Source organism: Lissotriton helveticus, chromosome 3_2, assembly GCF_964261635.1.
Source record: "Lissotriton helveticus chromosome 3_2, aLisHel1.1, whole genome shotgun sequence".
Classification (NCBI taxonomy): Eukaryota; Metazoa; Chordata; class Amphibia; order Caudata; family Salamandridae; genus Lissotriton; species Lissotriton helveticus.
Window position 1 is genome coordinate 256,735,317 of NC_136062.1, and position 13,031 is coordinate 256,748,347.

The window sequence follows — 13,031 nt, forward strand, 5'->3', positions numbered from 1 at the left end:
CAAGGTAGGCAACAGAGGTTCTTTTGAACCCAGAGGCATCCAGACTGGTAAAAGTCTCAAAATATTTTAGAGGAGGAGCGTGTTAGCAATACCCAATTTTATTACGTTCTTTGCCTAATTCACTCCTCCAAAATATACTAGTCCTACTGCAGAAAAAAGTCCTGCACAGAACTGCATAACTTACATAACAAATGCAGACAGGTCAAGACAAGAGATGACAGCCAGAGAGCAGGTAGCACAAGATCTGAATTCTTTCCTAAGCTCCTACACCCCAATCACCAAATATGACAATCCAACAGGTGTGCCAATCATTTTAGACTTAGAACAACAGTATCCTGTGTCATGCATAATGGAACAATCCCTTTATACTGGTGGAATCTGTCAATATTTCTCAAAAGCGCTAGTTACAACGAGTTTAGATTTGTCAACAATATCAATGTTTAATCTGAGTAAGCCATTAATTTAATCTCAATGTATTGGGCTGCAATACCTTTGATTGCAAGGTTATTCTAATCGATTCTAGATGAGGTTTTGGTGCAAATATAATAGTAGGAACAATCAGCAGCCCCGGCGTGTGTCCTTATAATAAATAAAATAATATGCCTATGCCCAGCTGGCAAATTGTTAGCTATCAGGGGAATCTTGGCATCCATGCTTAACCCTACTTTTGACAACTGGAGAACCATGATAAATGATATACTAATAGAAAGTGCATCTTTCAAAATTGTCTAGATGTCAGTCTTTGATCTAGGTAGGTATCTCTTTTTTTTTTTGTCACCCCATCTCTTAATGTAAGGTAACAAATACTACCAGGCTGTGAACAGATTGAGTAGGAAGACTGAAAGCAGCAAATATCAAGAACATGTAAACCTCTTCTTCTTGACAGACTTTAATATTTTGGCAGGTTCCTGTTTACAGTCTTTGCTGATATTATCAACCACCTAACACCTTACCTGCTCTGCCTTCTTTTATAAGGAATAGAGTTCATTACACCACCAAAGACAGGGCTCCTGAGCTTTGAAAAACATTGCCTTCAGCTTACACATTTTAACAACACGGAGATGTGGGGATGAACAGTCCGTTACTTGTACTCTGCTCCGAGAGTGCTCTTGTTGCTGTGGGTGATGGTGATCATGTGTATTTGATTTCTTACCATGGTGCTTACAGTGTCTTAGACTAAGGACCACAAGAATAAAAGACCAAATCTTAAGTCACTTGGTCTGAACATGTACTCTCATTCATTGCCCCTTTTCTAAACATGGTCTAGGCATCTCCTGCCAATAGCCCATTCACTGTCCCTATTCTGGAAAAGGCCTATACATCAACTGCTCATAGCCCTTTCACTGTCTCTATTTTGGACAAAACCTCGACATGTGTTCGGGCTGGATGCTTATTCACAATCCAGATCAAGGTATCCACTGTCCAAAGTAAAGGTGACTTTTTCCGGAAGCCACAATGTCACTGCATACTAGGATATGTGGTAGGCAAGTGCCCTTGAGATACTGCCACCTTCTATATGAGAAAAAAGCCAAAGGTGTAAAGTTCCTCCTTGCTGAATAAGTCTTCACAAGGTTGGAGAAAACCAGGAGTCAAAAATCCAGGCAAGAAAGTCTAAAGACTGAAGAGTCAAGATCAGCCAGTGAACGGAGTGAGGAACCCAGCTAAGGAACACAGCATGGTTGTGATGCACCCTCCTACCAGATTGAGGCCTTTAAATAGTAAACGAACAGGAAAATGCAAGAAATGACATTAAACTCCACGTGCCAGGAAATATGATATACTGCGAAAGTCAGGAAGAAACTAAAAGAGGAACAGCCATGATGGAAAGGGAAAAGAGAAGGAAATGAAAACATGAAGTGGACTAACTGTGGAGTCAATTTAAAAGGCAGCTGAAAACACTCAGGCAGGTGATTTGCCACTTTAGAGTTTAAGAGGGAAGTAGAAGCAGCAGCAGCCCTGGAACACAAGTGGAAACAGAGCCATGTGAAAGACTCTCATAGCCCGCACCTGCAGGCTTCTTATGGCATCTTCTGAGCCCCCGGGAACTGCAACTCCCACCTCGCCGCCAAGACCTGGAACACCCTCCCCTTCATCCTACGGCAAACCCTGGACCTGCTAACCTTCAGAAGACTACTCAAGACCTGGCTATTCGAGCAGTAGCAGCACCCCCGCCCCCATTTCTCATAGTCCAATCACTGCCCCGGGAAACAGCCATTACAACGCAACTTTCACAACGCACTACCATTACAACAAAACTTTTACAACGCAGGATCCATTACAACACATGCCATTACAACGCATGCCATTACAACGCAGATGCTATTACAATGCATGCTATTACAACGTAAGTATGGGTAAGTATTTAATTTAATTTTAACTCCTAAACTATCCAACACTTACCCTACTATTACACCCCCTGAAGTAAGAATAGTAATTTTAACCCCTAAACTATCCAACACTTACCCTACTATTACACCCCCCTGGAGTTAGAATAGTAATTTTAACCCTTACACTATCCAACATTTACACTACTATTACATTCCCATTAATTAAAATTAAACAAAATACTTACCCATACTTATGTTGTAATGACATGCGTTGTAATAGCATCTGCGTTGTAATGGCATGCATTGTAATGGCATGCGTTGTAATGGATCCAGTGTTGTAAACGTTTTGTTGTAATGGTATGCGTTGTGAATGTATGCGTTGTAACATCATACATTCACTGCCCCTATTCTGGACATGGCCTGGACATATACTGCTCATAACCCTTTCACTGTTCCTAGTCTGAGCTTGGTGTAGTCATACACTGCTCATAGCCCATCCACTGTCCCTATTTGTTGGAATTTAAAGATGGACCCTTTTTATACTTGCATGTCATATTACCTCTGGGACTCGGAATTTGAACAGGATCGTTTTTCCCAGTGGAGACAGACCATCCGCTGAACAACCAGCAAGCTTGAGGATGACCCGTTCGCCTTTCCATCCTGAAAGACGAAGTACTCCTGCCTTTGGATAAAGTAAATCTCTCACCGTTTCCAGGGTGGAATGCATGTATGTGGGCTTTCTAAAACCTCTGTGGCAACCACACCTTGGATCGCCACTTTCCACCCTTGAGTGAGATTTACTACTACTCTAGTTTTCTATACAATCCTGGTGGAAAAATCTGCACTATTAAATAGATGTATGCCAGGAGTGTAACACAAGCCGCTGCACCGCAGTGGGCACCCTAACCTTCAGGGGATCCCCATGCAGAAAAAGAACAATGAACAAATGTGTGATATGTGGGAGACTCATCGCATTCTGCAAGGGGAGAGGATTTCCTGTTATGCACGTCGTGATTTATTCTCACCAGGAATTTATTTGGGAATGAGATGTAAATCAGATTGAAAAGTTTAATTCGGTCATAGACATAAATTTACACTCATGAGTTTATTTACCCCCAGGTCTCCTGCAAACGTCTGAATGCATCTCGAGAACACTCCTTTCAAGTCTCTAGCATTTTTGGATGCAGGATACTACATCTGATTGAATTACACCTGCCAGCTCTTTCCAGAGGTTACTAGATCTGAAGGATAAAAGCTACCAGAGATGACTGTGCGTGGGAGGATAATGCTGCAAAGCATGGCAGTGTCTACTGGTTCCAGGGTGTGATATGTAAGATAATATATAGATACTCACTATAGAGGTAGAAAGGTAGCGCGCAGGTGAGACAGTCGTTTCTCGATGGCCCACTGCATGATTCACACGTGTCGTCACACGCCTTGCAGGTGAACAGGTCGTCTTGGAGAAAGGTCTTGGAGGGGCATTCGGCGTCTCCTTGCACACCGCACCTGCCAGTGTTGGGGTCCAAGGTGAGCCCACGCTGGCACTGGATGCAGTCAGTTGGGTCGGGACCCGAACAGCTGGCACAGGTTCGATCACATTCTGGTGAAGAAGAGAACAGGTATTACCCTTGGAATATCCGCCCTCACCGCTGGTAACAAGACCCAACGTGCACTTGTAAAATACGTACAATGGTTGAAACACGCTATAGGAGAAGCACGTATGCAATACATCCTCTCGAAGTACAAGGATTTGATATTTGAAGTGCTATGCGAAGCTTTTATGGGCTTTAAGTATTATAAGTAAACAACAGGGCTTGATATAGCGCAATCATCAGTTCAAAGCTTTTCACATTTTTGCAAGATGCAAAATACAACACAACATTTTAGGAAAACACTCAGACCAATTGCAATAAGGGTAAGTAAGTCCAGTAGCTGAGATGTAGATAGATGATGAAGCTTTATTGATGAAGTTCTAGATGTAGAGATGAAGATAGAATGAGAACCAAATATAGAATAGGTCTTCAGTACAGAGCCCCACTAGGAGCAGCCTCCTTGCTGCTCAGCCCATACTCCCAACTGACACTCCACAACCAGGCATCCCAACATTCCATTCCCTCACCATGCACACCAGCATTCCACAGCACATTCACACTGGCTGAGCAGCAAGTGCAAAGAAGCAGGAAAGATGCATAGCACTGAGAACCAGATACCACACCCATTTTACTCACACAGTTCTTTCTAAGACTGTGAACGGTAAGAAGCTCACGAAGGGTAAGCAAAAAGTCACTTTTTTAATTTTAACATACTTGAGCAAAACATATCTTCAATGAGAAACAGTAACTCTCCATTGCCGGGGTTTGTGCCTCACTTGTGCTATTAAGGGAGACCATATATATTTAAACGAGTCTTCGACTAGGTTGTTTTTGCAGTGTACTGCAGGCTTTCCTTAGAAAATCTTAGGTTAATCGTTGAACAAGGGTTTAATGGATTGTATTTTTGACAGCGTCGTGCCCCCATGGCACAACGTTGTCTGTCTGCCACATCAAAAGATCTCAACCTGCCTTTGTGCTCTCTATACATTCAGTTCATCCACGGATGTAATGGATGCACTGAAGGTTGAACAAAGTGGTTTTTGCCCTGTCCAGCATTCGTTCTTGTTTTTCTGAAACAAATTTCCAAAGAGAAGGTTTGTACCAGACATCCAAATAAACCTTGACCCTGATGTGCAGGCACCTTTTTTTTTTTTTTACAGACTCGCCTAGCGGGCCAAGGCTGGGAAATCGAGTGATGGTAGTCCTGCCCTAAATAGGGCTGGGCTATCACTACTGTGCCCTGGCGGTCCTGTAGTCCCACCGACAGAGAGCCTGCAGTCCCCTCACCTTTAAATGAGGCACAGGAACCAAGAAGTTGGTGTAATGGGCATCTGCTGTTTTTAGGCAAGTGTCAGCCTCCAACAGTGTCATCTTAAGAACTTTTGGGGTCCCAGGCAAGATGTATTTTGGGGGCCCTGTTCAGAACAAGTTTGACGTTTTTTACACACTGTCTTCTAATTCAAGACCTCATGATGATAAACAATGTTGAATAGAACTTAAACTTTCAAAAATGGGGTCACACAAAAACATCTGAAATATGTTTTGCCCCGTGTCCCAAATCTACTTAAGATGACATTTGGCAGAGAGATCAAGAGAGAGAGAGGGAGAGGAGTGAGGAGAAGAGCTGGAGACTGAAATAAATAAATAGAGGTGAGATGGAGAGAAAGATCACTTTTCCAGGGGGCTCCTTTGCAGATTGGGACCCTGGGCAACTGCCCACTTAGCCCATGTCTTAAAATGTCTCTGGCCTCTCAAACACCCTTAGTGCATATTTTATAATAAACTGAAAAGAGACGTAAATAACAAGGAACAATCTTCTAAGACTGTGGTAAGGTACACCATTTGAACTGTCAGACTGCTGTCGTAAGTCATGCTGCCTCTCTCTACCTGGAGATGCTTCAGCATAGAAGCCCTATTGATGTGTTGATCTTCTAGGGCCTCTTCTGAGGTATCTAGTTGCTGTTGATGTGTTGATCTTCTGGTGTTTCTTCTGATGTATCTGGTTGATGTTGATGTGTTGATCTTCTGGTGTTTCTTCTGATGTATCTGGTTGCTGTGTTGATCTGTTTGTTTCTTGTGATGTATCTGGTTGCTGTTGATGTGTTGCTCTTTTGGTGCGTCTTGTGATGTATCTGGTTGCTGTTGATGTGTGGCTCTTTTGGTGCTTCTTGTGATGTATCTGGTGCTGTTGATGTGTCGCTCTTCTGGTGCTTCTTCTGATGTATTTGGTTGCTGTTGAAGTGTTGCTCTTCTGGTGCTTCTCCTGACGTGTCTGGTTGCTGTTGACATGTTGATCTTCTAGTGCTTCTTCTAATGAGTCTGGTGACTGGTCCAGACATCAGTCTGTTAGTTGTTTTGCTTAATACAAACCACTGACTTGAAAAATCCCAACGTTACCCAGGGGATTGGGGTGGCATGATCAATCTCACCATGACTAGAGAAAAAGAAGCTGGCAGGTTCCTCCAGGCCTCAGGCTTCAGGTCACAGATGAGGTGTGCCTTTCTAGTAGTAGGGTTACATCAACGGCTGTGCCCCACTTGGAACGTCATACATTCATTAGATGCCTGTAACGAGACCGCCACATGCAGCAGTGGCCAAGCATAATATTAAGACCCTTACAGTACGAAGATCCAGAAGAGAACTACACCTCCTTTCCATGCTCCCGAATCTTGAATTCCCAGATTTATAACCTAGGTAAGGGAGGCAGGATGAAGAACTTTTATAATAAACTATGTGTTCTACTAGTATATGTTAATATTCATGCATCTGACTGTCTCTCTAATTAATTTAGTTAGCTCACCATATTAGGCAACCTACATTTGTGGTTCCATGAACAATTCTATCATTTTTGTAATGATTCCTTCTTTTAATCTGGAACTGAATGTATTGGTGAGATTTTCCACACATATACTGGGTCTCGCATTATGTGCATAACTTCTGATCAACTACTGCATCTCTTACATTTTAGTTTTTAAATGTCTACTTGCGACTTTAAATCAAGCTGAAGCTCGATATTCTCTCAAGCAGCAACTTATAACAGTTGAAATTGTGAACACTAAAGCTGTTGCTGAATTGTAGCATAGCAGCAATGCCATGGGCCCTACTGCAAACGAGGGAAATGGGCCCCTGACTGCTGGTTGAGCAGTAAAATGCAGGAATAATCAGGGCTCAGTGGGGGCCTCTGCAAACCCCCTCTCCCCCCCCCCCCCAGCTACCACTCTTGCTGCATCATTAATAGGAATGTTTGTCAGAATATTGTAGCCAGAAATATTGTGAGACACTAATATTGTGTCCAAAATATTGAAAAATACTGTTTGCAAACATATGGTCCCAATGGGTGCAGAGTTTTATTGAGGCTATATCATTGGCAGGCAAGGAAGGAGGCACACAGAACAAAGACAAAATAGCTGCCTATGATACACATTCATTGACTCCACAAAATGGCCATTGCCATGGAGAACAAAGGGAAAATGGCTGCCAATGACTCTACACAATGGCAACATGGTCATCAAAGAAGGACGTTTGATAAAGGGCAATATGCTCTCCTAGGAGAGAGAGACAGGCAGACAGACAGAAACACAAACACACAGACACACACACACACTGTTCCAACAATGGCCATCACCACATAACCAGCAAAGGAGGAGGCACAGAAAACTAAGAGAATATAGCTGCCCTACCTTGGCTGGAGCCCCTTGCATCAAGAAAAACCTGAATGGAAATGATCACACAAATATACAACCAAAACATGAATGAGCCTATCCATGGGTCTAGTACACTACCAGTAAAGCAGCCCACTCATCCACTGAGACTGAAGACAGGAGGTTAAAGTGTATTTTGGGGTCAAAATAACCCTCTTCTCCAGACTTTCCCTAGCACTAAAGTATAAAAGATATATATTTCCCTATTACCTTTTGAAGTTAGTTAAGTTTCTTGACACTCCTAATTGTGTTTCTTGGCTTGACCTGTGTCACATTCATCCCCCAAGCCATAGTGTCAGACCAAAGCCATTTTCTCTTTACTGACAGTAGTATTTTATATCTAATCAAAGCAGCATTGATAGGGCAGCTGCTGGTGGGCTTATGCTAAATAGCCTGCACGGGCTTTCTGTTTATAAAGCCAGTTATATCCCTAATAGGGAACGCTTTTAGGGACTAGTCACTGTAGGAACATGCAACCATTACATTCTGCCATGTTTTACATTTAAATACATACCAGGCACCATATGTGGTAACTTGTTTAATAATTAAAAGCAGGGTTCCATCATTTTAAGAAGGGTTATTTTCTTTGCATGCAGGTTTTAAAGCAGCATCAGTCAGGCTACGCATGCAAGCATGAATCCTTGTCTTCCTTGTCAGCCTAGTGAATGGCCGAATTTGTGCTGCAGATCACAGGTGACATTTAACTTTCAATGTCATTGGTGTATGTTCTTACAGCATATAATATGGCCTTACTGGAAAGTTAAGTCTGCCAATAGTAGAACAGCCAATTTAACAATGTTTTAGATAGAGCACATACACTGAAGACTGGACAGCACATACACTGAAGACTGGACAGTAGTACCACAGCACATACACAGCAGTACCACAGTGCACAGAGTTGAATCACTGAACAAAAAAATAGGGTTGCCCTCACGAAAAGGACCTTTTTCCCACAAGTGATATGGCATGCCAGCATCCTGATTGTCCTGCTGATAGCAGTCGGGAGGTCTGTGGTTTGTGCTGATTCGTAGGTTTTTCACAGTACGGATAAGTAGCCAGTACCCTACACGTTATTGTTATGAACAGCACAGCCACAGCCTAAATAACTATGCTCTAGACAGTACCACCACTTTCAAAAAGGTTTCGAGTGGTACCAAACACTGTGTAATTCCAGTTCAGTGGTGCACCTGTTCAAAATGTTGAGGGCCGCCAGTGAATAAGTATCCGATCGACTTTTAGTCCTCTGTTGCTATTGTGTGGCGTGTGTATACGCTTGTTTTTATTTTCTCTCTCCTGCGTGGGAGAAATTAGACTCCTGCATATATATACAAACTGCTCAATCCTGATTTGCACGGTTATACACAATTCTTTTTATGATATTCTAATAGAGTTGGAAAAAATATCTTTATTAATTGGATGGAAAAGCAATACAGCAAACATGCAGCGTTGCTGGTACTTACCGTGCTTTTCAATTCAACATGTATTACATTTTTTTGATCTTTTTCCCTTTCAATGCTGTTCCCACGGCGCCATCTACTGTTCAAGTTGTGTAGATAAAAATGAAAAACCGAAGTATTTTCAGACGAAGAAATTTGGCAAACGGTTTCAATGTATAAGCGGTAATAAAAAAACTGCCAATGTATATTCCACTTATATATCTGTATGTTCCCTTTTTATAACAATAAAAACTTTTAAAATTAAAAAAAATTAAAAAAAAAAATTAAAAAAAAAAAAAAGGGGCAAATGATCCGTTCAGATCACCTACGCCTGGTTAACCCCGCTTCCATTTATTCCAACCCCCTTAGTCACGACTCAAGCATGTGCTCTGGACATCTGCCTTGAGGGGTGTCACCCACCACACATCACGCCTGCCTTATGTTCTCGGGGTGTCTGCTGAGAGACAGAGAGACCTGGCTAAACATGGCTGGTCATCCAACCTGGTGGGGCCTTTCATCAGATTCTTGTAACTTAACTACTTCAGTGAAGTATCAATAAAAACACCCTACAACGCAGGCGGCGTCCATCTGGATGTGTTCCAGGGCCTCCGGCTGGCTCAACAATGGTGACGAGCTAAAATGGAGGTGGAAGTAACGTGTTACAGCAGAGGATTGGAGGTGTGATGAACAGGGTGAATGAAGTCTTAACTGTTGGAAAAAGAACTAAGCATTAGCAAAGCCAAAAGATCTTGCCGGCTTTGCCAATGTCTTTTAGCTATGTTGAAACAACACAAAAAAGGTCCCTGACACCAGATCTAAAGTATCATATTTAGAAACCTATCGTCTACCTAAATAAAATATGTGGGGGACAGTAGGTTGACTAACACAAGTTAAAAATAAAAATACACATTTAATATGCAGACTGATCTTTCATAGAAAGCAAGCATCATATGATACATACTGCAAAATATGATTAACTAAATGCACAAACACGTCAGAGGAGCACTATGAATTTGAGACCATGAATGATTATATATTAAAAATATTAAATATTTATTAAAAAAACAAAAAAAAACAAGGAATAACCTTGTATACAATACATAAATCACAAAATATACAGTACATTTGTAGAAAAAAACATAAAAAGTCGACGCAGCGTTTCGGTGCTTGTAGCAGATGCAACACCTTCTTCAGGACGGTTTTATCTCTAGTCTCCGGGGACTAGTCTTTAGTATTGCTTTAAAAACAAAGGGCAAAGTAGTTCATTCAGTTTTCATAGTTGTCAACCCTTGATGTTAGTCTTAAAACAATCCACCTGTAATAATTTTCTCGTGGATTAGGAGGAAGCTGTATGCAAGGTGACCACCGTATATAAATTGTTTCTCATTATGCTATATACAACACTTTTAATGGAGTGTTTGACGTGGTCCCATTACGGGATCTGTCCGCATGTTCTTATCATACAGCGACGGACTTCAGGGCTTTAGATATCTTCGACTTTGAGCTAACACGAAATGATGCTTCTATTCGGTCGTAGTTCCGGTCTTCATTGAAAATATCGGCCTCCCTGTCCGCTCAGTCCATACAGCTTCTGGGCCGGGCCCGTCCCTCATTGGACTCGAGGGTATCTCCCTTTGGTGTTTTGCTTTTAGCTATGTTGTACAGCAACATTGCTGCAGCTCAGAATGGCTGAAAGTTAGTGGCATAGACATGAGTAGAGTGGAGTGGTGAAGAGTGGAGTGGCATACAACAGAGTATCGCATGTTGGCATAGAGTAGAGTGGTGTAGAGTCAACTGGTGAACAATGGAGTGGTGTAGAATGCAATGGAGTAGACTGGAATGGTGTAGAGTGGCATCGACTCGAGTGGCGTAAAGTAGATCGGTATAGAATAGAGTGGTGTAGAGTAGAGTGGCTCAGAGTGGGATGGACTAGAGAAGAGTGGTGTGGAGTGGAGTAGAGTGGATTAGAGTGGAGGGGTGTAGAGTGACATAGTAGAGTGGAGTAGCAGAGTAGAGTGGTATAGTGGCATTGTGTGGAGTGGCGTAGAGGGGAATGGTGTAGAGTGGAGTGACAGAGTGGTGAGGAGTACAGTAGAGTTGCATAGAGTTTGGTGAAGTGGAATAGCGTGCTGAACAATGGCGTGGAGTAGAGTGGTGTGGAGTGGCGCATAGAGTGGTGTGGAGTGGCGCATAGAGTGGAGTGGCGTAGAGTGACAGAGTAGATTGACAAAGAGGAGGAGTAGAGTGGAGTAGGGTGAAGTGAATAAAGTGGTGTAGAGAGGAGAGGTGAAAAGTGGAATGGTATAGCTTGGAGTGGAATAGAGCGGCATAGAGTAGTACAGTTGTGAGTGTAACTAAAGTGTCAATAGAGACGGTAAATATGGTGAAAGCAACATAAATAGGAAACCATATGCCTCTGATAAAGTTGGAAAACACATTTTGAATCCAGGAATAATACCAAAAAACTTCTAAAATAAACAAAAATAGTGTATTGCAAAAAGATGAAGAACGAAAATGAGGAAGAACACATGCATTTATTCCATGCAACAGGGAGGAGCTAACACAAGAATGGAAGGGTAGCCTATGGGAGCAGTGCAATCAAAAAATGGCAAATGAGAGTGACAACGAAAACAACTAGTTGTATGCTGTGGCTGGGTTGAAAGCCCACTGAATTGTAAACAAGATGTCTTGCAGCACAGTGCAAGCGATGTGTAGGCAAGACCTGAAAAGAGGACCCTCCAAGTGCCATTCCCATAGGCAGAAGGAAGGAGTTGACACAGTAATGCAGTTTCTGGGAGAACAAACCTTTCCCTGAACCAAGGAAGGGTACAAGCAGCACAGGGAGTTTGAATGTACTGGATCCAAGAGGTGGGAGGGAGCCTGTGGAGGTGCACTTGACACAGAAAAGAACACCTAGACTGAAGGAAATACACAGGGACAAGGTTCTGACATAAGTGCAAGGAACAGTTACAGAGAGTGCTTGCTGAACCCACATGCTCTGCCTGAGATCAGAAGAGGGGTAGTGCTGGCCGTGATCATTCCAGGAGAAAGACAGAGATGATGTTACCAGAGGACAGCACAGTAGGTTAAATGTATCCTGGTGAAAGGCACGCACATGCAGGTGCGGGATCCCTGTAAATACAAGGACTGTAGTCTATCGCCCCTTTAAGGTACTTAATGGGAGCAAAGAAAGGCACTCTGTTGAGGAAGTGTGAATACTACATTCAAAAGATGACAGACATAGTATGTGATTTCATGTGAGTAATCTGTGGGGTGGCCTCAAAGCACGACATCTTGAAAGCCTGTCAATGACTATGATTAGCAAAGAGAACAGGTGTTGTAATCATCCAACTCAGTGGTCCTCCTTTTATCCTCCTGGTGAGTGTGAACAGCTGAGTTGAGTCAGTGACACTTCTCTGCCCCAAGCGGTCACCCCTTCTGAACTATTGTACCTGCTGTGTTCCTTTTCGCGAGGCGTGTGCCTGTTGCTTATGCTATACAATGGTCGTAATAACTGGCAGTCCATAAATATGCTTATAGATCTATTGCACACCGTACACAACTCTAAGGCCACACAGCCACCACCTAGAAGCCCTCACACGTTTAGTTGATGAGAAATTACATAGCAATAAGGTCTTGTATTCACACTGAATCCCATACATATGTATATATTTGTGTATACGTACATGTCTGTACTCCAGATACAGTATAAATTATACTGAAACAGGAAGGTTAATTTAGAAAGGGAACTTCAAAAAGTTAAACAGCCTTTGAAGCCACACGCAATGATACAATAAGTATGAGCAAGCAAGGGGGGTGAGGTTATTTTGCTTATTGCTTATTTCCAGTGTGACCGTGGAGTGCATCTTCTCGAGTCCTGCAGACTGTGTATATTTAATATCAATATCTTGGGCATGTTATGGAGCATGGATTCAGAGCTTTACTGCAACAGTTGCTCTTTATAGACAGGGCGCT

At 42.5% G+C, this 13,031-nt stretch overlaps 1 protein-coding gene across 1 annotated transcript in view; it reads right to left on the reverse strand.

Annotated features, from left to right (window-relative positions):
* Positions 1 to 13,031, reverse strand: part of LOC144826284 (proprotein convertase subtilisin/kexin type 5-like) — a 567,967-nt gene that overhangs the window by 284,921 nt on the left and 270,015 nt on the right. Inside the window, exon 10 of the mRNA XM_078684635.1 lies at positions 3,682 to 3,927. Coding sequence (XP_078540761.1) covers positions 3,682 to 3,927 — 246 coding nt within the window. The remainder of the gene's footprint in view (positions 1 to 3,681; positions 3,928 to 13,031) is intronic.